This window comes from Lolium perenne, chromosome 7, assembly GCF_019359855.2.
Source record: "Lolium perenne isolate Kyuss_39 chromosome 7, Kyuss_2.0, whole genome shotgun sequence".
Taxonomy (NCBI): domain Eukaryota; kingdom Viridiplantae; phylum Streptophyta; class Magnoliopsida; order Poales; family Poaceae; genus Lolium; species Lolium perenne.
In genome coordinates, this window is record NC_067250.2 from 293,067,841 (window position 1) to 293,092,954 (window position 25,114).

Genomic DNA, 25,114 nt, shown 5'->3' on the forward strand with positions numbered 1-25,114 from the left:
CTTGGGTGATCCACTTAAGGGAAACTTGCTGCTGTTCTACAAACCTCTGCTCTTGGAGGCCCAACACTGTCTACAAGAATAGAAGCTCCCGTAGACATCAATCACACAGGACACACCGAGGGTGTTGTGCTGCGGACCACGACATTGCAAACGTTCAGCCGTACAACACATGTTCTTGTTAGCCAGCCAACGGGAGAATTTGACACGTGGAGGTGCCCAGCTTTTCCAAATTAGCTTCTATGCACTACGGGTGGTCGAGCAGGAGCGCGCTGACTCCACTTCCAGATCAGCTGATCATGCAGCGTTATTAGGGTGATCCCTTTTGTATTTGAGGTTATGATGAACATACAAGAAGTCGCCAAATTACACACTTGTTAAGAAATGGGAGCCTCACATTTTTCTTTACGAAGTATAAGAGTACAAAAGAAGAAGAAGTAAAGGGTATGTCAAACACAAAATAAACAATGTCTTCTATTTGTTCTTATCCAAACTATTCAACCGTAAATCATGGGATTAGCTAAGAACATGATCTACATTCTTGTAGTTCCTACCTACCGGAAGATCAGACTTCACGCAACTGACAAAGGAGCGCTTGAAGAATTCCAATCTTCACCACAAAGCGCACTAATGATACTTGAACCTCGTAGAGTGGGCTCACTTACACATGGATCTAATGTTAGATTGATAGAAATAACGGTCCTTGGGTTACTAAGTAAAAAATGGAAACGAAATAGCATACAAAAGCATGAGATGAAGCTAATATTGTTTGGCTATATTTAGGATATCAACTTATGTAGGAAGAAAAATTAGGTGCTTGAAAGCTTTGAAATAAAGGGTACCTTAAAGTTATGGCTTCTTTTACGGTACCTTTTACCACTCATAATAGAACACTAGTAGAAAAAGAGGCTTCCGTCCACCCCCATTAGTCCCGGAAATATTCGAACCGCGACTAAAGGGGGCTTTAGTCGCGGTTCGGGAGGCGACCCGCGACTAATGCTCCATCCGAGACGAAAGGGTACCTCTTTAATCGCGGTTGGTAACATCAACCGGGACTAAAGGGCTATGGATGGATGCGGCCGGTAGAAAAACCTTTAGTCCCGGTTGGGGACACCAACCGCGACTAAAGGGTACCCTTTAGTCCCGGTTGGTGTCCCCAACCGGGACTAAAGGTTTTTCCTAGTTTTTTTACTCCCACGCAGCCTGCACCCCCCCTCGTGGATCGCCTTTTTTTGGTTTGTAAAATACAAAAGAAAATGATAGAAAATTCAAAAAAAAAATTGTTTTCATATTCTTGTATGTTATGCAACCTACTATTAGGAGAAATTAAGAAATTCGAATTTTCACTTTTTTTGCAAAAAAAGTTTAAAAAATGGTAAAACCGCAATAACTTTTGCATACGACGTCGGAAAAAAACGTATAATATATGAAAAAAATCCTGGAAAAAAGTTACATCCGATTTCACCTGGGTTTACCCGGTTAGCCAATTTTTAGATTCTCAAAATTCCAAATGAAAATATGAAAGCAGGAAGATTTTAATTTTTGCAGAAATTCAGGATTTTATAATTTTTTATTTTTTAAATTAATAATTTCATCATGCATAAAGATTACTATTACTTTTACCCAATTTTAAGATTTTCAAATTTTTAGGTTTTACGTTTGGCAAAAAAAAAAATTTAAAAAATTTAAAATTAAAAAAATTAAAATGTTAATGTTTATTTATTTATTCACGATTATTATTACATCGTTATTTTTGTTTATGAAAAAAATTATTTGAAATTCAAACAATAAAAAAATGTGACATTGGCCAACATGTTAATAGGATTGATATGATACTACTATCACATACATGTGCGCGTAGCACTTGGATGCGGGACGGAATGGAACTCGGAAGTTAAGCGTGCTAGAGGTGGAGTAGTGGGAGGATGGGTGACCGAGCGGGAAATTTGACCACGAGTAAGTAATTTGAGTAGAGATAAGTGTAGTTAGAGATAGAGACTAAGCTATGCAAATAACTGAAATAATAGAAATTCTGAAAAAAATAAAAAAAAAACGGAGTGAAAAAAATTAGAAACCCAAATGAATTAAAAAAAAATTAACGAAATAGCCTTTAGTCCCGGTTGGGGACACCAACCGCGACTAAAGATCCTTCGCCAGGCGCACGCTAGCCGCCCACGTGGACAGGCCTTTAGTCGCGGTTCGTAAGCAACCGCGACTAAAGGGGTGCCTTTAGTCGCGCTTAGTTGGTCGCGGTTGCGCAACCGCGACTAATGGCAGTTGCGAACCGCGACTAAAGGCCATTTTTCTACCAGTGGAAGGAGTGGTATGAATTGTAGGGACTCTTCAGATCAACCGGTAGAGATTAGGCCCAGGAAGCCGTAATTATCGACGTTGACAGGCACACAAAATTTCATTATCAGTTTTGATTGCCCATCATCAATAAAGTCAGGCCCACTATACAAGAGCTAAATCGCAAATCTGGCAAAGGGATAAGAAATCCCGATCTTCTGCGTGCAGTTGTTCCTTGACGGCTTGATACGCCGAAGAGCAAGCATGACCACGCGCAGGTCAGACGGGAGCCATCGTGGTTGCCTGCGTCAACTAGTATGTGTGCTGCCGAAGTTGAGGCATCTACAAGGCATCTACATGCTGGGTGCGTCAGGCGCAGTGGACATCACCGTGCGCGGCCCCGTTCCATGGCCAACTTGCCGGAGAGCAAGCAGAAGCAAGGCAAAGGCGATACAGGTCCGTCTGTGGGGTCGGTAATAATCGTGGCTGCCTGCCTCGCCGAGTATGCGTGCTGCCTTGGATGAGGCATCTGCATGTTCGGCGAGTCGGGCGCGTCGTGGACGTTGCCGTTCGCGGCGCGCGGCCACCCTGCTTTACGTCGGCATCACCGGAGAGCAAGGCGAAGCACTACCAGGGACAGGCGGGCTCACCGAAGAGGGCGAGAGCCATCGTGTGCACATGTGCCGCTGCAGTTGAGGCGATTACAGGCTAGGGGCACCATGCTCCATGGTGGACATCTCCGTGCGCGGGGCGGCCGTTCTGATTCACGACCTTCGGTGCGCATCTACCAAGGACCAGGACACCGCCACCACGCACCATGCCGTCCCTCCGATGGTGCCCGACGTAATCGCATCCACCCAGTGCGGGCACAACTTCCGGCCAAGGCTGACAATGTCAACGAAACAGAGCCTCTCAGGCACAGAGAAGGAAGGAGGGTTAGAATGTTTTTTCGAGCTACTACACATATTTGGACTGGGCCAGGCCCATCAACAGCCTTTATTTTAGCAGTGCCAAAATTTGCCACCGGTATGAATCATACTTCTCAGGCTTTTGGCAGTGGTATGAATTATTATAGGGCATTAGATGAATGAAAATAGAAGGCTATTATTTATTTGAGGGTGCCACAAATTAACTCTAAAGTTTCTGAGAATGCAGTTGCAGCCTTGCACACCATCAAATTTCTTGACTGGGTGAACAATGTTTGAATGTATGGTACCTCTTTTGCCATGATTTACCGGTGAAACCTCAACACAATTCCTAGTCATACAATTGAAACAAAACATAAGAAAATATGTTGCAAGAAATTCATGATATAATGGCTAACAAGTTTTGTCACTGAAACATCAACATAATTTCTAGCCAGACAAATAATGCATGATAAGTTAGAGTATTACAATCTTCAAAGGAAAAAATGTATCCTGAACTTACAGGATGTGTTGGCTTCCGCCAACCAGCAGAACATCTGTCGAAAAACATCAAATATTTTGAGGGAGTATAGGAAGTAACTAACCATATCAGCTTCATGGAGGGCACTGTCGCTGGCAATCGGAGCTTCAATTGCCTTACATCACCCTTGTGCCCTTCGAGCCGTTCGGGGCTATATTAATGTAACGCTGCGCCTATGGCCTTCTATCTAGAAAAAAATAGCAATTCAGAATATTTAACTCTGAGATGTCATATCAACTAACAGCAAGAGTTGGTCTTCGATGCGGAGAGAGCAGCGAAGCACAATACCAACTGCAACCCCTTTAGCGGGAGGAAAAGAAAGGAGTACGCGCCGCGGGCCGGAGTTCTCACCGGTGTCGGCGGCGCGGTGCAGGCCTTCAATGATGCAGCGCTGGTATCCAGGCACATGCAGAGAAGAATGATCCTACCACGGGCCAGAAGCAAGAGGGAGGGGAGAGTTGCTGCACCGCCGCAGGAACTCTGGCCGCCACCGGCTGCGGCGACCCTAATTGTCGTGGTCATCGTCTTTCGTTGTGCATCTGCCCACGTCAATTTAGGTCATCGGCCCCAACCGCTCGTTTTGTGGAGTAGCAGCCCAGCAAGGAACGACGACTCCTCCAGGCTCCACCCAATCGAGCAAGCATCAGTAACGATGTTTTGGGAGTACTCCGCTTGTGCAGGCCATTAGATTGGTTGATCGGACGGTTTAGCTAGGACTCAATTGCTGTGAAGGCTCCTAACTAAGTGAGTTTTACTTAATTAATCTATCCAGCCACACAAGATTTGCATGTTGCATCCAAAATAATTGTTTTATTTTCTTTACATTTTTGTATATTGTGTTTATTATAAAGGAAATCAAGCATATGTACCAGATTCTTTTGTCCATGTGGGTGAGCATAAAAATAAATATCGTTTGACAAAGTGAGGTATTAAATGCGGACCGAAAGATCGGGGTTAATCCTTTCATGGAACACAAACGTATATTAAGGAAAACAGACCAAACCATATCATTTTTACATCAAATTATTGACGTTCACACATTGCATACTTTTGCAGTGCTAAATCACCAATTCTGGGTAGAAGAGCCACGTATTTGACCCGAAAGACATACACAATCGCGATGAGCTAGAAGTACCAGTCTTGAGGTTGAAAACCTCACCGGTGTCTATGAAATAAATGACATCCTCCTCTACCTCTCCACAAGGTGCAGTTATAGACTTGGAGAAGTTGAGGCTGATAAAGAGTGCCCGACCGCCGCCTAGCCCACCAGTTATTGGCATCCAAGCACCAGCGTCAGTGTCCGCTTCAAAGATTTCCACTCCTGCAGTAAAATAAAAACCATTTCGGCGCATTTGTTGATGATGCCTCACCATAAGAAGCTTCCCCCGTGATTCGATTAGATGGCGGCTAGTGATGTAATCATCACCATTTTGTGTCCAAAAATGACGTGACCTGTTGAGCCAAGTAATGTCATTTGGGTATGATGCCTGGTCATCCTCCTCTTCGTTTGGTGCGGCTGCCTCCTCCTCCTCCTCGTCATGGTCGTCCTCATTTGGTGCGGCTTCCACCTCCTCCGCCTCCTCTTCCTCATCATCATGATCACCATCATTGTCATCGTTGTCTTCATAATCACAATATGACAGGGGCCACACACGGTGACCATCGTAATCTGGCGGTTGTTTGATGAGGTGTCTTCCCATGGTAACAACGGGTATTCCTTTGCCATCTAATGCGATATCAAAGGAGATGAGACCCTCTGCCCTGGTGATGGCATAGAGTTTTCCTTCGAGGAAAGCAAAGTCGATGATATAGATGTAGGGGCATGTGCGTGGTGGTGGCAACCACACGCCCTTCCCTGGGCTAATCACCATGAAAGCATGCATCAAGTTGTTGGTGATGACGGCGATGAGGTCATTGGCACCTGACCGCATGAGAAACTTGTTGATTTCAGATTTGTGGTGGCCGATTATGGCCTCCAGCTCGGGCAGTGGCACGGTGTGGTTGAGGAACGGGTTGTGCAAGAGATATTCGCTAGAGTGTCCGTCCTCGGTGACGCGCTTCTTCCTTAGGCGGACTGCCAGCCAGTCGTCCGTGGAGCCGATGGTGTCGTTGCCCCGGAGAAAGAAATGCAGGTGGCGCCAGATCGAGTTTGAGATTGTGCTAGGCTGCTGCCATGGTTGGGGCCTGTGGCGGCGCACGGCCGCGTGCCATGAGCGGCAGACGGCGCGGGCGCGGGCGCGGTCAGCAGGGTCGTGGAGCCCAGCGATGACGATGTCTAGCAGTTCCGGCGGCAGGTCGGAGAGCTGGGCGATGTCGAGGTCTAGGAGTTCCGGCGGCAGGTCGGAGAGCTGGGCGATGTCGAGTTCTGGGAGTTCCGGCGGCAGGTCGAAGAGCTGGCCGATGAGGAGGTCTAGTTGTTCCGGCTTCAGGTCGTAGGACGGTCGTTTAGTCGGCACCAAAGAGGTGCACAGTGCTCCCATTGTCAACCTGTTTGGCCCAGACCGTGTCCGCCGAGTATCTCCACGAAGACGACGATGTGGTCGAGCGATCCTCCGCTATCCAAAGCTAGCCTCCGGCGATATCCTATTCCTACGTACGTACGTGGGGAAGCTAGCAATCGAGCGGCTTACGCGTGAATATTTATAGCAGCTAAACGAGCTGATTACCAAACAGATTAGGCTATGAAAACCGACTCGGATTACAACGTGGTCCGTGGATTTGATCTTATTGGTTGGAAAACGAGTTCGATTAACGAGAGACGGAGAGTTATACCGTGGCAAAGCAAGTTTCGGCTTTGCACGAGGTGATCCTTTTTGGGATCGGATTGCAATAGTATCGACCTTCTTACCTCTGGTGTTGACAAGCCGTAGTTTACAAAAAGATTTTCCTCTTTCTTATTACGTGGACATATGATCCGTTTCAGAAAAATATTCTGCCAATTATGTTCAATGATGAAAATCTTTTTTTTTACAAAGAGGATATATTAATATCCCGGAGATACCAACTACCCAGCCTCTACAACAACACATTTCTCTAGCGAAATTTCAGATGCACACAACAACAAAAAAAATTATTACAAAAAAAGGAAAAGTTTCGCAACAGTTATCTATTCCTTGAAACAACGGTATTAACACAACCAAAATAGCACCAGAAGTCAAGCTTCTCCAAAAGCAACGTCTTTAAGAAGGGAATAGTGCACAAGCTCCGTCATCGCCCGATCATAGATCTTAGGTTTCCATTCTGAAGAAAGTCATCACTCTCAAAACAATGTCTTCAACAAGACCATTCATGCACAACCAATTAAGGCTACATTTTGAATTTTCACCCTGAAAGGTTAGACTTTGAATTTCACTTGTGCAGTTGCATTTCCTTGCACACCAATGCTCCAAGTCAAGAAACACCAAGCCAGATCCTCATCGCCATAAAGCCTCGAACCACTATTGTTAGTTCTCAGATCTCGGCGTCCCTGACATTCTCCGCCAGCACCATGGAACGAGAATATGCCCCATGATATTAACATCCAGCAGATATTCGAATCGCTCCCTAAAACCAAACGGTCAGAGGAAAACACGGGTGCGCACGACATAATTCCACCCGATCCAGCAATTTCCAAGTCGGAAACGCCTAGTGGAGTTTGTTGGAGGAGTTTTTCGGAACACAACACTCCGGCCAGATCGATGGGGGCTCACAATCGACAGATCTTCATCTTGATGGGAGTTGGGGCCCAAGGACAACCACCATTATTCGGTCGAGCCAGCATCACCCTCACCGCCAGCTGGTTTCCGACGAAAAAATGGAGCGGACCGACCCATTCTGTCCAAGATCGAGCCCAAGGTTGGCCCCAGATCGGGCCCACGCCACCGAGCTCTTAAACAACTTTATGTTTCATTCATATCATACTCACTCATTTACGCAACCGAGCTCTTAAAAATATTTCTGCTGGAACATGTGGAGACTGGGCGTAATAATGGTTCACTTATAAAGCCTAGTGTAAAATTTAGCATTACTTAAATGCCTTTTTCATCAATTCTATGGTACATCAATATTTTCACCTTCGTTTGTCCGCAACAGGGTTGTTCAGATGTCTCAAGTCACCTTGCGGGTGACCAATATATAGTACCAAAAAATGTAAAGTAAAACAAATACAGACAAATATAATGGAAGGAGAAAAAAAGGAGAAAACTAACATGTTATTGGGCCTGGCCCCAAGTGAGCATGTTATTGGGCCTGACCCCAAGTGAGCCAGGGAAGGACCCTGCTTGAGGCGGTACGCAGGAAACAAGGGTGAATCCTCTTCATGGCCCAAAGCGGGAGCTATCTAGTGCGCCGCATACGACACGTATGTCTTGGGCCTGGCCCATATACTCCCGACTTTTCTCTTTTCCTTTCTCATTTGTTGTGCTTCTTTACTTTTGTTTTCACGTGCGCTACGGTCTAACTCGAGTATGCATGGGTGAAGCCACGTTTTCATTTTTGGAAATGTGGAGTTGCAACAGCAAATACATAGTAAGTACATACAGGAAAATTGCCCGTGTATTGCACCGGGAGAGAAACGATATATGGTATCTATGTCACCTCAAAGAACTATGTCAGGGTCGTTGAGGGAGCAGTGTGGGACTAAACCTTAGCCGTGGCACTTGTTTAGCCAATTTCTCTCGTGTGGGATCCTTCCAGGGTGTTGGGCTTTCTTGATGCGGGATCCACGATGTTTATTTTTCGCTGACTTGATTTCAGAAAAGTTGCGGTCCATGAAACATATTCACGTAGTAAAACCTGACTCCTGACCCAGCACGGATCAGCCTAACAGCAGAGCTACATGTCTCTGGAAGAGCGAGAACAGTCCAGAACACCACTTTTTTTTTTACTAAAGGGTGGCATTTTTTGTAATTTTGTCTATAAATAGGAGCAATTTTAAAACGAATGAAAAAAGGAGAGAAACCCTACTTTCTTTATTAGTAGGTATAAAGATTTATTTCTCCTTAAGATAAAACTAAGGCATGATAGTAGCTGGTTCTAAATAAGTAATTATGGAACTAGGTACTCCCTTCGATCCGAAAAAACTATAGGACGGTTAATAAAAAACATTTTACAAATAAACTCTTCTAAAAGCAGAAAAATCGGTGGATCCTCTGGTTGTTATCGACGTGGTTCGTGAGAGAGCGGCGACCGTCATACTGAGGGAGGAGCGGTGTTCAGGTCCGGCGCGGGCCACGTGGCACCAGAGAGGCCCAGCCGGAGCCGTTCCGCCTCCCGCCTCGTCGCCCTCGACGTGTTGCAGGAAGCCGAGTCGCCAGAGATTCATCGATGGATGAACTAAGGCACGAGGAAGGAGGGCCCGATAGTAGGGAGGACAATCGGCGATGGTGGAGGGGTTGGACGACTGACGAGAAAGGGGGAGGGGGGCAAGTCGGTCGGATTAGATCGGGATCTTGGTGGATTTGAGAGAGATAAGTGAGAATGGGGAACGAGAACGAGGGAGTGGGTCATGTGTGTCTTCTTGCTTTTTTTTTCCAACCTCTGTTGTTGGTTGGAGATGAAGAGAGTATGGCCACAACCACTATCTAATGTAGGGAATTGTTGTACAGTATTGTTTTTTTAAAAAAATGGTCAACGGGGGGGGGGGGGGGGGAGCGAATCCCCACCTGAATTTTTTCATTTGTGGCCTCTACATTACAGGGTTCAAATGAACCGGAGTTTACAGGGGTACAAGAGGAGATAAAAGAAAACACACACACACACACCAACAAACTACAACAACTAGAAAAAAGGAGGTCACTCCGAGAATCCTCAGAGACAATTGATTGATGAGAAAACTCATCCCGACCCAAGCACAACAATCACAAGGAAGAGTCCGCAGGACATGATAGCAGAGACTCAGCCGCGACACTGCAACGCCCATCCGAGGACACACAACGTGCTGACATGTCATGAGAGTGGCCGAAAGGTCGCGAGCAACCGAGACGACGGCACGGCGCCTGTGCGCCACCGACATAAGTCAAAGGGCATCACACCCTCACCGCACGCGGGGGGTGGCCACCGTAGTCGAAAGGCATAGCACCGCCGAGGGCAACCCCAACCCCCGATGGGTTCGATATACCCGAAGGGTGGGCTAGCCGAGAGCACGCACGAAGACCACCCGCGCAGTCACACCATAGAGCTCTAACGAGGATCTGACGCATGAGCCTAGCAATCGGCAAGAAGATGCCACCACCCCCACTGCCACGGCTCGCTTCACATCGGAGAGGAGACCGGACCCATGGCCGCCATCTGCAAACCATGGGGCAAACCGATGGCGAGACAGAGGGGGCTCAATGCCCAGCCACGACGGTTCCTGTTGTACGTAGGGAGCGCGTCGCCACCATGGCCGCCATCTGCGGAACCACGGCACCAGCCAGCCCCAGACGGCAACCCGCTGCAGGATGATGGCTTAGCAAAGAGGTAGAACTCTTGCAACCACCGGAGAGCACACCAACAACCACCACTGGTCACCACGGGCCAGGCTGCCACTGGCCGAACCACCGACGCCCAACACCATGTTGGCCACGAGAGCTCCACCCAGAGTCACCACCAAGGCCAAGCCGGCCACATGCACCAGGCTAGGAGGCGGAGAGACCGCCACCAGAGTCTGCCAGATCTGGGAACAACACAAGGCTGAGACAGTCCCGCCGTGCCACGAACACTGGGCGAGGACAACCGGTGGTGGGGGTGGGAGAGACACAGCAGCACCGCCGCGACCAGAGAGGAGGGACGGGGCAGCCACACAGGCAGGAGGGGGCGAACCTCACGAGACCGCGACGGCCGACACGGTCGATCTGGCCGCCCCCACACAGCAAGCCCACTCCCAACAGGACAGGAACCGGAGAGAGGACGGTGTCGAGGAGCAGCGCCGGCGAGCAGCGCCGACGCCGACACACGAAGCGGAGGAGCGCCGCCGCCATGGACGAGCGCGAGATCTCCCAGGGCGCAGGAAGAGCCACCACCTTAGGGGCAGGGGCCCGCCGCCACCGCGGCAAGGCGCCAGTGGCAGCGGCGGAGAGAGGGGCGCGAGTGGAGGGGGCCTCGCGGCCGGAGTTGGGGACGCCCCGGTGCCGCCCCTAGGAGCGGCACGGGAGTGGGCTTCGTTCGAGCTTGTGCCTCGTTGTATTGTTATTGGATGTTGTGTCATAGCTCACAAGATCTTCTATGTTTTCACCAAGTTGCAGTGTGATGCAGTCACAATGTTTTCGTTAAGAACTTGTTTCAAACAAAATCACAACATCGTCTTCTTTCGACAAGATCCTTCTTTGCTTTGTAGACATTTTTTTATTGTCATCTTGGTTAATTACAATGATGGATGCCACCTGGTACTTATGTCAAGACCTATTCTTTATGCAAGATAAACCATAATTGTGCAAGCTCAAGTCATTAACATCAAACACTTAGAAATGATGATAAACTCCAATTCATTCTGTCGCATCCTGTGGCCTTTTCGGTTGGATTGCTAGCCTGGTTCTCATGTCTTATACCTTAAATATTTCACAAAATTCAGAAATAAACACAATAACGCTAGATATAAACCACGAGAAACAGACATTTGGCATTAAACTGTTAAATAGAAAGAACTGAATTGTCCTTGCAAAAGCAACTTTACTTGCTTCTGTGCAAGTGCTAACTGATCTACATTAACTTTATTTCTTTCTCCTTAAAATAAGACTGAGGCATAATAGTAGCTGGTTCTAAATAAGTAATTATACATGAGAAACTACCTAGCTTGTTGTGCTCTATATACTATTCTAGATCATTTCTATCCAGACCATCAATTATAACCAAACAATTTGTCACGAGATTATCAAATAGCAAAAGGACTCTGGAATCCGGTGTACTACCTCCGTCCCAGTTCATAGGGCTTGCGCGTATTCCTAGGTTGTCAATTTGGCCAATATAATATTATTTGTATAATCTAAAAATTATATCATTAGAATGTAGAACATCTAAGCTTTCTAATGATATATATTTTGTAATACATATGTTGCATTATCATTGTCAAATTGACGATCTAGGAACATGCGTAAGCCCTATGAACTGGGACGGAGGGAGTATTCAATGTTGCTTGTCCCACAACCGTTTTTGGTTGGTTTGAGATAGCACGTGTACCACGCGATGCTTGTCCCGTCGATCTTATTATGTACTTCCCTTTGAAAAATTAATTATCCTGCAGCTATATATAAGCAGTGTCATTGTTGTGAGACCATCACTGGCAGCACATACATCTTTGAGGATGCAAGTTATAAACTGACATTGCTGGGTCTAACAATAACCAAAACTACATGCATATTTGTGCTGTAACATCTTAGCCCTTGCAAATAATTAGCTCGGCATGAGAGATATTGGGAAATGCGAATATACATCAGCTGTAGGTGAGCCACTCTGGTGCGACGGTCAGTGGGTGTGGAGAAGAAACACCGCCTCGCCTACACGAGCGCCATGGACATGATGTTCGAGATCACCGGTTGGTGAGAGCACTATTGTAGTCATGCCCAGCGACTAACGCTGATGGCGGAGTAGGAGCTGTCAGCTTCTACGACGGGCAAGCTGCAGTAGTTCATGGAGGTGAGCCGTCTCTGCTAGGTCAGGGTGCAAGCGGGAGCGGGCCGTCTGCGGCGCCGCAAATTTAGGCCCATCTAAGTATTTATGCGGGTATCCACGGAAAGTTAAAGGAAAGAAGCGGAATCTGCGGGCCGGCCCGCAGTTGCCACACAGTCCCGCGTATACGTCAACGAAAATACGACTGACCAAGGCTTCGCTGGAATAAAGAACAGAGCGACTAAGACGATAGGTCACAGGATGCACCGCCACCGGAGCGCCGCCATGGCTGCCCTTCCTCCTCCGGCTCAGGCGGAAGGACCGCTAGAACCCTCTCCTCCGCCTCTCCCTCTCCCTCTTCCTCCTGGCTCGGTTTGCTCGCCTCCTCCCTCAGATTCCCTGCCTCGATTCAATAGCCCCCAAGGCCGGCGGCGGGCAGCAGACGGCTAGGCCGGCAATGGCCGCAATCAATCTAGGGATATTACCGGCGGTGGCTGGCACGGGCGGCGTGGGGAGAGCTCCCTCGCCCCCACCGTTGTCAAATTAGCTGAATTTTAGGTATTTTTGTGGTATGCAGGCGAGACTGCGCTGCGTTGACTGGATTAGCTCAGGATGAACACTATGCGGGCCGTGCGGCGCCGCAAAAACGCATCTGTACTTAGCAGGCCGCCGCGTCATTCCTGCTTAATCGTCGTGGGCCCATGCGTTTTATATGCGGGCTCCCGCAGAATGTCCCACTTGCACCCTGACTGCTAGGCCTCCATGCTATTGGATGTACATGCAGAGGTACACCAGCTCGCTGCGGTGGCAGGAGGTACACCATCGAGTTCCGTTTCAGTTCGCTTGCTGCTCGGGAACTGACAGAACTCGATCAGACTCATGATAAACGTCCAACATAAAACAAAATTGAAGGGAAAAGCAGCCCCCAATTTCATCGGGGATGACTTTTTTTAGATGATTTTCGTTGCCGGAATTGAAAACGCATATTCAGGCTCTAAAGCAAAACTAGCGACCCGCGATTGCACTAAACTAAGGGCTCACTGGACCGTATGAAACAATGGCACAACCAAACCAACACTGATAAACAGAAGACAAAACAAAACCAAAGCTATAAACAACAGAATAAAGTTGAGGTTCAGGTTTAGTGCCTATCAACTCACCCGAGCTGACAACAAACTTAACTTCAATTATCAAAATGTAAAAGAACTGGAACACAGCAGCAACGAGATATGAAGACACAACAGAATTTGATACCAAGTTCATGGTTCCCTTATTCATTCATCACGTTTCCATCCATAGCTGCTGCACCACAGCAGAAGTCTGTAGACCGAAATAATATCACACTTAAAACAAAACGGCAGAAGAAGATACACGACCAGAACAACAATGGAGCGCACAGAGACCACAATTGTGAACCCTCAGATAGAATCAGCTGCTTACTGACAAGGTCTGCATACACAGGTAGTATCACACTAGACAACAAAACGGCAGGAAGAGATACACGACCAGACGGTACCAGGACCCAACGACAGCTCCCGTGGAGCACACCCAAGACCAGACTTGTGAACCCTCAAGAGACAGAATCAGCTCCTTACTGGCCACCACGGAGGCGGAGCACCAGGTGAAGGGTGGACTCCTTCTGGATGTTGTAGTCCGCCAGGGTGCGGCCATCCTCCAGCTGCTTACCAGCAAATATCAGACGCTGCTGGTCCGGGGGGATACCCTCCTTGTCCTGGATCTTCGCCTTCACGTTATCGATGGTGTCTGACGACTCCACCTCCAGGGTGATGGTCTTGCCAGTGAGGGTCTTGACAAAGATCTGCATACCACCACGGAGGCGGAGCACCAGGTGGAGGGTAGACTCCTTCTGGATGTTGTAGTCCGCCAGGGTGCGGCCGTCCTCCAGCTGCTTGCCAGCGAAGATGAGGCGCTGCTGGTCCGGAGGGATACCCTCCTTGTCCTGGATCTTCGCCTTCACGTTGTCAATGGTGTCCGAGGACTCCACCTCAAGTGTGATGGTCTTGCCGGTGAGGGTCTTCACGAAAATCTGCATGCCACCGCGGAGCCTGAGCACGAGGTGGAGCGTCGACTCCTTCTGGATGTTGTAGTCAGCAAGGGTGCGACCATCCTCCAGCTGCTTGCCAGCGAAGATGAGGCGCTGCTGGTCCGGGGGGATACCCTCCTTATCCTGGATCTTCGCCTTCACGTTGTCGATGGTGTCCGAAGACTCCACCTCCAGGGTGATGGTCTTGCCGGTGAGGGTCTTGACGAAGATCTGCATGCCACCACGGAGCCTGAGCACCAGGTGGAGGGTGGACTCCTTCTGGATGTTGTAGTCAGCGAGGGTGCGGCCGTCCTCGAGCTGCTTGCCAGCGAAGATGAGGCGCTGCTGGTCCGGAGGGATGCCCTCCTTGTCCTGGATCTTCGCCTTGACGTTGTCGATGGTGTCAGAGGACTCGACCTCGAGGGTGATGGTCTTGCCGGTGAGGGTCTTCACAAAGATCTGCATCTGTAAATACGAAGTAGACCAGAGTTACAGCAATGTAAAGATGAACAAGCCACTACTGTAACCATGTTGATTCAACATCTAGCAATTTTATGGTAATGTACACAACAAGCTTAGATGAATCAACAGTAGTATCATCCAGCTCACATGACTTCCAGAATAGAGTCGGATACACAACTACGGATTCTACAATCAAGTACAAGCTGCTCAGCAGTTACATCCAGGTCTATTAGTAAACGGATATCTTCAGAACAGAACCACTATGCCACTATTCAGTAGAGAAATTGTAACTACGAACAACCGAACATATCAACATAAAGATGAAAAAGCCACTCGCATAACTATTTTGATCCAACTTCTAGCAGTTCTATACTGAAGTGCATACCAAGTTCAGATGAATCAACAGACATCATACAACTCACATGACTTCCAGAATAGAGTCGATGCATAACTACGGATCCTACAAGCAACTACAAGTAGCCCATCAGCAAATTCCAGGCATATATCCCTTCACATATCAGCTATGTGCTACAAGAAAAATCAGGAATCTACGGGAACACTGCGAATATTTAGCTCCAACCGAGCGGAATCAGCCATCTACACCGTAACAGATGAATAATTTTTCAGAGTTGATCGACGCACAGCTACAGATCCTACAAACAACTACAAGGTGCAAAGACTAAGCAAGTAAATTACTGGTAGTCAGGCATACTTGCAATATAACAGGCAACCTGAGCGCTACAGAATTTTAGCTCCAACCGAGCCGAATCAGGCAGCCAACAACACCTAGATAAAATAGGATGGACCCCAACATCAATCGCGCCTCAAATCGGCAGATCTACTCGATAAAATAGGCACAATCCAGAGGAAATTCGACCGGAGCCGACTTGACCGCAATCGATGAACAAAAACAGTACCACCGCGGAGCCGCCCGCCCGCGCATCTACTCCAAACGACTACGCAATCGATCGTAACCAGCAACAATCGATCGACGATCCTTCTACCAACGGCCGCATAGCATAGCACGAACAGGAGAAGGAGGAATCGGGGACTCGCGTACCTTGAACGGAACACGAGAGAGCCTTCGCTTTGATCGGGTCGGAGATTTTTCTTCGGTGAGATCGGAGAGGGGAATTGATTGGATTTGTTTGGAGAGGAGTCGGGGAGGGGGTGAGATTTTATAGGAAGAGTCCCGCGAGCCTACGGCACCGGTGACGACGACGGGTACGGAATAGGGGGAGATACCGTCTGCTGCCGTTGCGGTCTGCCTGCTTGGTGGCCGTTTGGCCGTCTGCTTGCCTCCCAGCGGTTCCATTTTCGCCGCTCGGTCTCGGAGTTGCTCCTGCCAATCCTCCAGCCGCTGCCCGCGCATCCTCCCGCCGCTGCCCGTGCCGGCCATGCGGTCGCGGTGGAGGTTGAGGAAGTGGAGATGCGGCAGCGGCAAGGACGCGATTGCTCGCCGGAAGTGGAAGCGTGCGCGGCGGAGGAAACGGACCGGACGGCCGCTCCGCGGCTTGTATATATACGGGACGAGCCTCACGTTTCTTGGACCCTCAAGAAACTTTTACGATTCAAAGCTCCGTTCTACGATGCTTTTGGCCCGAACCGTAAATCTGTCGGAAAAAGTCAATTTCGGCGGCATTTACAGGTTCCGTTAGAGTTGCTCTTACATTGTGGTAGTTGGTTTGGACCCTATCCTTTATTTTCCTTTGATTTTACAAAAGCGCCAACTCATCTTTCACAAAGGAAAAGAGAAACATGATCATCTGACTAACGCTTCGTGCAAGGGCCATTTCCATTTCTTGGGCATCACTGTTACTTTCACATTATATGCCGATTTCCTTGCCGGCAGTGGAACCGGTACTAGCGACACGGATAAGAAAGGAACTTCGTGTCTTCTTCTCCTACTCTGGTATACTAGTTGTATTGTACTACACGCAGTTGCAACTCAACTGTATCAAGGTGCTTTACTTGTGCACCCAGTTCATCCCTCCAAAGCAAGGAAAGGATTTACGCTAGTCCTATTGAGAGGGAGCTTGGCGCGATGAGTGCGGCAGCTTGAAGTTAGGTTCGCCATGTGTTTGACTTAGACTTTGTAGAATGTATCAGATCGATCGTATAGCTCGTCTGTGTTAATTAGATTGATTAATCGGCGGCAAGATTGACGCTGCATTTAGGTTGGAAAAGAACTCTGCACCTAAACCTAATGTCGAGACGGCGACATGGGCAGCTCAACTAATTCTATTATTTTGGAAGATGCTGAAACTAATCTTAGCACTAGCTTGAATGAATAGTTAATGATTGACGATTACAACTACTTTCTCCGTCATGGTCTAGATACATCTAAATTTGGATTTTAAAAAATCCGCGACATCCTTTTCGAAATGAAGGAAGTAGTATGATTCGTTATATGGTGACTGTATAAGATGAATTTGGTGGGCATAAGCTGACTAGCAAGCAAGGTGGTCTGGAACTCGGGAGACTGTCCCAATCAGTCCAGTTGTTCTAAAATGAGTGATGATCAGAGGAGTACTATAACCCTCCAAACCGGGACTAAGTTGATGTTTGCAATGTTGTTGCTCTCGGTCAAACTAAGTTTCATCCATTCAATACTCTATAATCATGTAGACTGTTCTAGGACACAACTTGTGTTTCCTAAACAAAATATAGGTCCATGATTATTTAGAAGGAAAATACTCAAATAGAGAGTTAGAGAAACTCCACAGGGTCCAAAAAGAAAATACCTTTCGCGCAACAATACACAACAGCATGAGCATCATCCTTTTGTCTCTCTGCTCGGTCCTTTGACTATGGCCACAGCCACTATCTAATGTAGGTAATTGTTGTATTATTATTGGATGTTGTGTCACAGCTCACAAGATCATCTATGTTTTGGCCAAGTTGTAGTGTGATGCAGTCACAATGTTTTCGTTAAGAACTTGTTTCAAACAAAATCACAACATCTTCTTTCGACAAGATCCTTCTTTGCTTTGTTGACATTTTTTTATTGTCATGTTGGCTAATTACAATGATGGAAGCCACCTGGTACTTATGTCAAGACCTATTATTTATGCAAGATAAACCATAACATATCGTGCAAGCTCAAGTCATTAACATCAAAGATCAAACACTTAGAAATGATGATAAGCTCTTTTTTTCATTCTGTCGCATCTTGTGGCCTTTTCAGTTGGATTGCTTGCCTGGTTATCATCTCTTATACCTTAAATATTTCACAAAATTCAGAAATGAACACAATAACCCTAGATATAAACAACGAGAAACAGACACTTGGCGTTTAACTATTAAATAGAAAGAAATGAACTGTCCTTGCAAAAGCAACTTTACTTGCTTCTCTGCAAGTGCTTACTGATCTACATTAACTTTATTTCTTTCTCCTTAAAATAAGACTGAGGCAGAATAGTAGCCGGTTCTAAATAAGTAATTATGCACGAGAAACTATGTAGCTTGTTGTGCTCTATATACTATTCTAGATCATTTCTATTCGGACAATCAATTATAACCAAACATGAATATGAGATTGTCAAATAGCAAAAGGACTCTGGAATCCGGCGTATTAAATGTTGCTTGTCCCATCGACCATTTTGGTTGGTTTGAGATAGCTTATCACGTGTACCACGGATGCTTGTCCCATCGATCTCATTATGTACATCTAGTGCTTCTCTTTGAAATATCAATTATCCTGCAGCTATATATAAGCAGTGTAATTGTTGTGAGACCATCACGGGTAGCACATACATTTTTCAGGATCCATGTTATAAACTGATAGCCAAAACCAAAACCAAAACCAAAACCAAAACTGCACACATATTTGTGCTGTAACATATTTGCTCTTGGCAAATAATTAGCTCGGCATGAGAGATATTGGGAAATGCAAATATACAGCAGGTTCCGGTAAGGCACTTTGGTGCGACGGTCAGTGGCGTGGAGAAGAAACACCACCTCAGCTACACGGCCGCCATGGACGTGACGTTCGAGACACCACCAACTACTGAGAGCAGTATTGTAGTCATGCCCAGCGACGATAACGGTGACGCTGGAAAGCAGCAGCGGACAACAGCCAGTCAGCTTCTGCGGCGGCCAACCTGCAGTAGAGCATTGTGGTGACGGTGAAGTGGGCGGTAGAGCATTTGTGGTGACGGTGAAGTGGGCGCAGTTAGACGCTGCATTCATGCTTCTATCTGTACAATCAGAGCGAGGAGGTTAAGTAGCGACACCATCTGTTTCAGTTCGTTTGTTGCTCTAGGCGCCGGAACTGACAGAACTCAGACCGATAATCGTCGAACGAACCACAAAATTAAAGGGAAAAGCAAGCCCCCAATTTCATTGGGGATGAACATTTTAAGATGATTTTCATTTCGGGAATTGAAAACGCATATTCAGGCTCCGAAGGTAAAGTAAAATTCAGAGCTAGCTCCTCCCAAATCTAGCAACGCCGCAACGGGCAACTGCACCAGACTAAGAGCATCTCCAGTCGCGTCCCCCAAATCGTCCTTCAAACCGCGCCGCATCGAGCGTTTGGGGGGCGTGTTTTGTTCGTGTCGCGTTTGGAGGACGTCGCTCCCCAGTCGCGTCCCCAAAACACCGCCCCCAAATGAATATTGGTGCACAAAAATAAAGGTTTTCATTCAAATTTGATTATATATTACAAAGTTTGAATGAAAACGGCTAGATTTCATCTAAACCTAGCCTACTGACCGGTGCGTTCGACGGCCCCTCCCCGTCGTAGCCTCCCCTCCGCCGCAGCTCTTGCTGCGCGCGCCGCCTCTCCGTGCGTGCGTGGCCAGACGCCGCTGCTCCAGTAGCGCGTCGACGTCTACCCTCTCCTGCTGCGCCGCCTGGAGGGGGAGCTCGACGACACGACGAATCTGCGCCTCTTCGCGGGCACGGACGTCGTCCTGGAGCTTCTTCTCCGACTCGAAGGACTCAACGAGCGCGCGTTGCTGATCAGCCGTCTCGTCCGGGTGCGGCCGTCGTCGTCGTCGTCCTCCACCTCGGTCTTCTCCTCCTCCGCCTCGGCCTCCTCCTCCTCCATTGGCACCTCCTCCTCATCCGTTGACGCCTCCATCATTGCCGCCGCCAACGCGTCGGCCTCCGCCGCCAACTCGTCCGCCCGCCTCCCCCAGGCCGCCTTCGTTGTCGCCAGCGCCGTCTCCCGCTGCTGACGCTCCTCCGCCGCCAGCTGCTGCTGGCGCTCGATCGAGTCCCGTCGCCGGCGCTCTATCGCCTCCCGCCGTTCACGGTACAGCGCCTCCCACTCCTCGCACTGGCGGCGGCGCTCATCAGCCCACCGCTGCTCCATCTCCTCCGTCCGGCGCCGCCGCGCCTCTTATGTCGTCGAGGCGTCGAACGCCGCAATGGTGTCCGTGATGTCTACGCACGCTTCTATTCCTGTAGACAGTGTTGGGCCTCCAAGAGCAGAGGTTTGTAGAACAGCAGCAAATTTCTCTTATGTGAATCACCCAAGGTTTATCGAACTCCGGGAGGTAGAGGTCAAAGATATCCCTCTCAAGCAACCCTGCAATCACGATACAAGAAGTCTCTTGTGTCCCCAACACACCCAATACACTTGTCAGATGTATAGGTGCACTAGTTCGGCAAAGAGATAGTGAAATACAAGTGGTATGAATGAATATGAGCAGTAGTAACGGCGCCAGAAAATAGCTTGCTGGCGTGCAGTTGATGGTAGTAATATTGCAGGAAGTAAAGATGCAGTAAAACAGTAAATAAGCGATGATTGCAGTATTTGGAAACAAGGCCTAGAGATCATACTTTCACTAGTGGACACTCTCAATATTGATCACATAATAAAACCACTCTACACTCTCTTGTTGGATGACAAACACCATTAATTGTGTAGGGCTACAAGAGCACCTCAATGCCGGAGTTAACAAGCTCCACAACATTCGATGTTCATATTTAAATAACCTTAGAGTGCATGATAGACCAACGCAATTATACCGAGTACTAACATAGCATGCACACCGTCACCGACAGACTATGAAAGGAGGAATAGATCACATCAATACTATCATAGTAATAGTTAACTCCATAATCTACAAGAGATTACAATCATAAACTACGCCAAGAACTACATGATGCACACACCGTCACCTTTACATCATGAAGGAGGAATAGACTACTTTAATAACATCACTAGAGTAGCACATAGATTAATAGTGATACAAAGCTCAACATATGAATCTCAATCATGTAAGGCAGCTCATGAGATCATTGTATTGAAGTACATGGAAGAGAGATTAACCACATAGCTACCGGTACAGCCCTTAGCCTTGAGGGAGAACTACTCCCTCCTCATGGGAGACAGCAGCGGTGATGAAGATGGCGGTGGTGTCGATGGAGATGCCTTCCGGGGCACTTCCCCGTCCCGGCGGCGTGCCGGAACAGAGACTTCTGTCCCCCAGATCTTGGCTTCGCGATGGCGGCGGCTCTGGAAGGTTTCTCGTACCGTGGCTTATCCTCCTAGGGTTTTCGCGACGGAGTCCTTAAGTAGGCGGAAGGGCAGCCTCGGAGGGCCCCTGGTGGGGCCACACACTAGGGGGGCGCACCCCACCCCTTGGCCGCGCCGCCCTGGCGTGTGGGCCCCCCTGGCTCCCCTCTGGTCTCTCTCCGGTGTTCTGGAAGTTTCGTGGAATTATAAGATACTGGGCGTTGATTTCGTCCAATTCCGAGAATATTTCCTTACTAGGATTTCTGAAACCAAAAACAGCAGAAAACAGGAACTGGCACTTCGGCATCTCGTTAATAGGTTAGTTCCGGAAAACGCATCAAAACGATATAAAGTTTGAACAAAACATGTAGGTATTGTCATGAAACAAGCATGGAACATAAGAAATTATAGATACGTTTGAGACGTATCAAGCATCCCCAAGCTTAGTTCCTACTCGCCCTCGAGTAGGTAAACGATAACAAAGATAATTTCTTAAGTGACATGCTATCATAATCTTGATCATACTATTGTAAAGCATATGAGATGAATGAAGTGATTCAAAGCAATGGTAAAGACAATGAGTAAACAGCTGAACCATATTGAAAGTATAGAGATGGTAAACCTAGAGGGGGGTGAATAGGTTTCTACAGATTTTAATTCTTTCTTTGCAATATTAGGCTTTGCGGAATATAAAGGTGAGCCTAATGCAAACTAGGTGAAGCAACCTATATGAGGATACAACTAACTCGAGCACGATGGCTCTCACAGGCAGTTAAATCACAAGTAAGGAGTTCGGTTAGAGATAACCGATAGCACGTGGATACGAGGATGTATTCCCGTGTTCCCTTGCTTTGCAACAAGGTACGTCACGTTTGGAGGGGTGGAGGTCCCACGAAGGATTCCCCACGCCACGAAGGCTCACCCTATTCTCCGGAGCCTATCCCACGAAGGAATAGCTCACTCACTTGTGGTAGACTTTGAGGTAGCCTCCAAACCTTCACAATCTTGCCCGGAGCAAATCCACAGCCGGGATGCTTCCGGACTCCTCTTGCCCACCTAGGGTTTCCAAGGAACCCTAGGAAGCAAGCTTCTCGATGAATACAAGGGGGAATGAGATTTTCTTGGTAGAACGGTAGATTGGGTCCTCCTCTAACGATTCCCCGGAGGGATTTGAGTTTGGGTGGAGGAGGAGGGAGATCTGAGGCTTTTGGTGTTTCTAGCAATGGAGTAAGAGAGAGAGAGAGCTCAAGAACAGCTTGTAGTGTAGTGCCTAACTGTTCAGAGGTAGGAGAAGGCCTATTTATAGTGTTCTTCGAAATATGGCCGTTGGTCACTTGCCACCTCATCTTTTCTTCCGACAAACCCGGTCAACCGGACCACAGACCGGATTGCCCGGTGCAGAGGCCGGTCGGACCGGACCAGTGACCGGAGTCACTTTGCGTCGTCCAGGAGCTCCTCCGGTTGGCGCCCGGTCGACTGGACCGTACGCCGGCCCCACCGGTCTGTAGGCCGGCAGACCGGGCGACAGACCGGACCACTTAGGCGCTCTTTTGACGCCCGGTTGGCGCCCGGTTGGCCCCCGGTTGACCGGGCCGCACGCCGGACTGGCCGGTTGGGGGGCCGGCTGACCGGGCGGCAAACCGGATTTCTGCTTTAGACCCCTTTTCGATTGTTGTTGAAGTGGGGGATCTCCTTTAGCCTTCTTGTTCCTTTGATACACCATTTATGCCTCTTTGCCTAATACCTGAGATTATTCTTATAAACGTATTAGGCCAAATACTCTAGCACGGTGTCATTGTTACCAAAATAATGGATGAGGGTAAAATACCCTTACAATCTCCCCCTTTTTGGTATACGATGACAAACCGAGCTAGAGTCACATATAGATATTATGATAAACTCTAAACCTTGATTCCATATAAGATATTATGACAGCTCCCCCATAATGTGTGCACTTGGAGAATTTGCGTTTGAATGCAAAGTTCACCATTTGTGGAATATGAGAAGCTCCCCCAATATCTTTAGGAAACAAGCATGGTATGGACAAGTATATCAAGATATATAAGCATAAAGCATGATTATCCTAATAGAGTGATTAAGCATACAAATAGTCGTCCATACACGTCCATACACGAATTATTCGAAGTAGCAAATGGTTCTTGAGAAATCAAAGCAAATACACACAAGCCATATAAGATTCAAATAAAGCAACACCCATGGCTTGTGACAAAGAACCCCGTGGTCCTAGACTCTACTCTCTTCTCCCCCTTTGGCATCGGAACACCAAAAAGGCAAAGAAAAAAGGAGAGATGCTATCACACCCATCAATAGAACTCATGCCCGGTGGAGTAGGAGCTCTCGCCATCATCGCGCGCAGCCGCATCACCTTCATCCTCATCACCATCATCATCAGTAGGAGTAGGAGCACGAGCAGTCCTAGGAGGAAGGCCACCATGAGCATACATGGAGAAGTCGAAGTTCTGGATCATCTCATCGGTAAGGTTAGGCATCTCCCACTGAGGTGCAACCACAGACTCCATCTCAGGTCCAGAAGGAGGAACAGGGGCATTCCGTGAAGCCATGAACTCATTATGTCGCCTCCTTGTCTCCTGGTTCAAAGCAAGACTCTGATGTGCAACATCATTGGTCTTCTTGCACATTTTCCACATGCTGGAGAAGAAGCGAGCGGCACCGTGGTTGGGGCGCCGAGAGTAGCTGGAGCTAGCTGCAGGATCATGGTGTTCCTTGGAACGGCGCTCATTGGAGGGCATCATGAAAGGGACTTCCGGGCGACCCTCCTGAGTAGGGAACCTGAATGGTTCCATGATGACTCTTTCATCAAGAGTGTTGAGAGGAGCAGGAACAATGTAGTTGATGAGCCGCTGAACATACTGAGAATAGTTGGGAGTCATGCGGTCCATAACTGCACGCTTCAGTTCACAGTAAATGAGATCATAGCCATCAATCTTCCTTACCCTGTCAGGATGGCAAAAGTACATCAGATTTAGGTGATAGTTCCTGACTTCACTGGTGTCGCCAGACTTGCTGATGAGATTCTCACGGAACATCTTGGCAAGGACAAGATATGAGTAGTACATCCCAGAGATAGTGGGAGGCCCAGCTGTAGGGTTCGAAGGATAGCAAAAGGAGATGTCACCCTTAGTAAGCTTAGACCGAGAATGAATCTTGTATCCTGGAGCACTGTCACCACCACAACCCATGGCTGCACAGAACTGACTGTAGGTGCATGAGTACTTCTCCTTGCCAGTCATCCAAGTGATAGTGCGATCCGCACCATCATGGAAGAATACGGTGCAATGGAATTGACGGACAAGAAGGGGACAATAGATGCTTTCTGCTTGTTCATCATCGGGCTTTAGGCACACAAGATCATATAGTCCCAAACCCTTCAAGGTTTCAACCACAAAGCGGTACTTTGTGGCTTCATGCAAGGCAAACTCGTCAGGGTTGATGGCCTTGGGCATCACAACAGCACCATTCTTCATACACTCTCGAGTATTATAGAAACCATCCCATAGGGCTGCTTGTGTCTTGGTCCAGAAGAGCTTGTCCCCACCAGTGTAAGTTCCGTTGCTCATAGCGATACGGATTCACCATCCTCATTTCCTGCCAATCAACACGGTTTGCATCCGCAATATTGAAATCTGGCACTATTTCATCATCCTCTTGGGCGGCATGCTTATCCTTTTTCTTACCACCAACTGACTTGGTTCTTCCCCCAGCCGAGTTGCCAATGTCAGTAGTGTGATGAGTTTTAGTGGGTACGCGGCCACTAGTACGGCGGGGTGGATTCTCAGCAGTCCGTCCTCTCTTGGCAACAGTGC

The 25,114-nt window shown here is 48.0% G+C and overlaps 2 protein-coding genes across 2 annotated transcripts in view; both read right to left on the minus strand.

Annotated features, from left to right (window-relative positions):
- LOC127312230 (polyubiquitin) overlaps window positions 1-25,114 on the minus strand; it is a 237,718-nt gene that overhangs the window by 12,864 nt on the left and 199,740 nt on the right. The gene's annotated exons all lie outside the window — the stretch shown is intronic.
- Window positions 13,541-15,934, minus strand: LOC139830086 (polyubiquitin). The gene is made up of 2 exons (XM_071823467.1): window positions 15,861-15,934; window positions 13,541-14,803 (listed from the first exon to the last, which is right to left on the minus strand). The coding sequence occupies exon 2, from the start codon at window positions 14,801-14,803 to the stop codon at window positions 13,886-13,888; it is 918 nt and encodes a 305-aa protein (XP_071679568.1). The 5' UTR covers window positions 15,861-15,934; the 3' UTR covers window positions 13,541-13,885.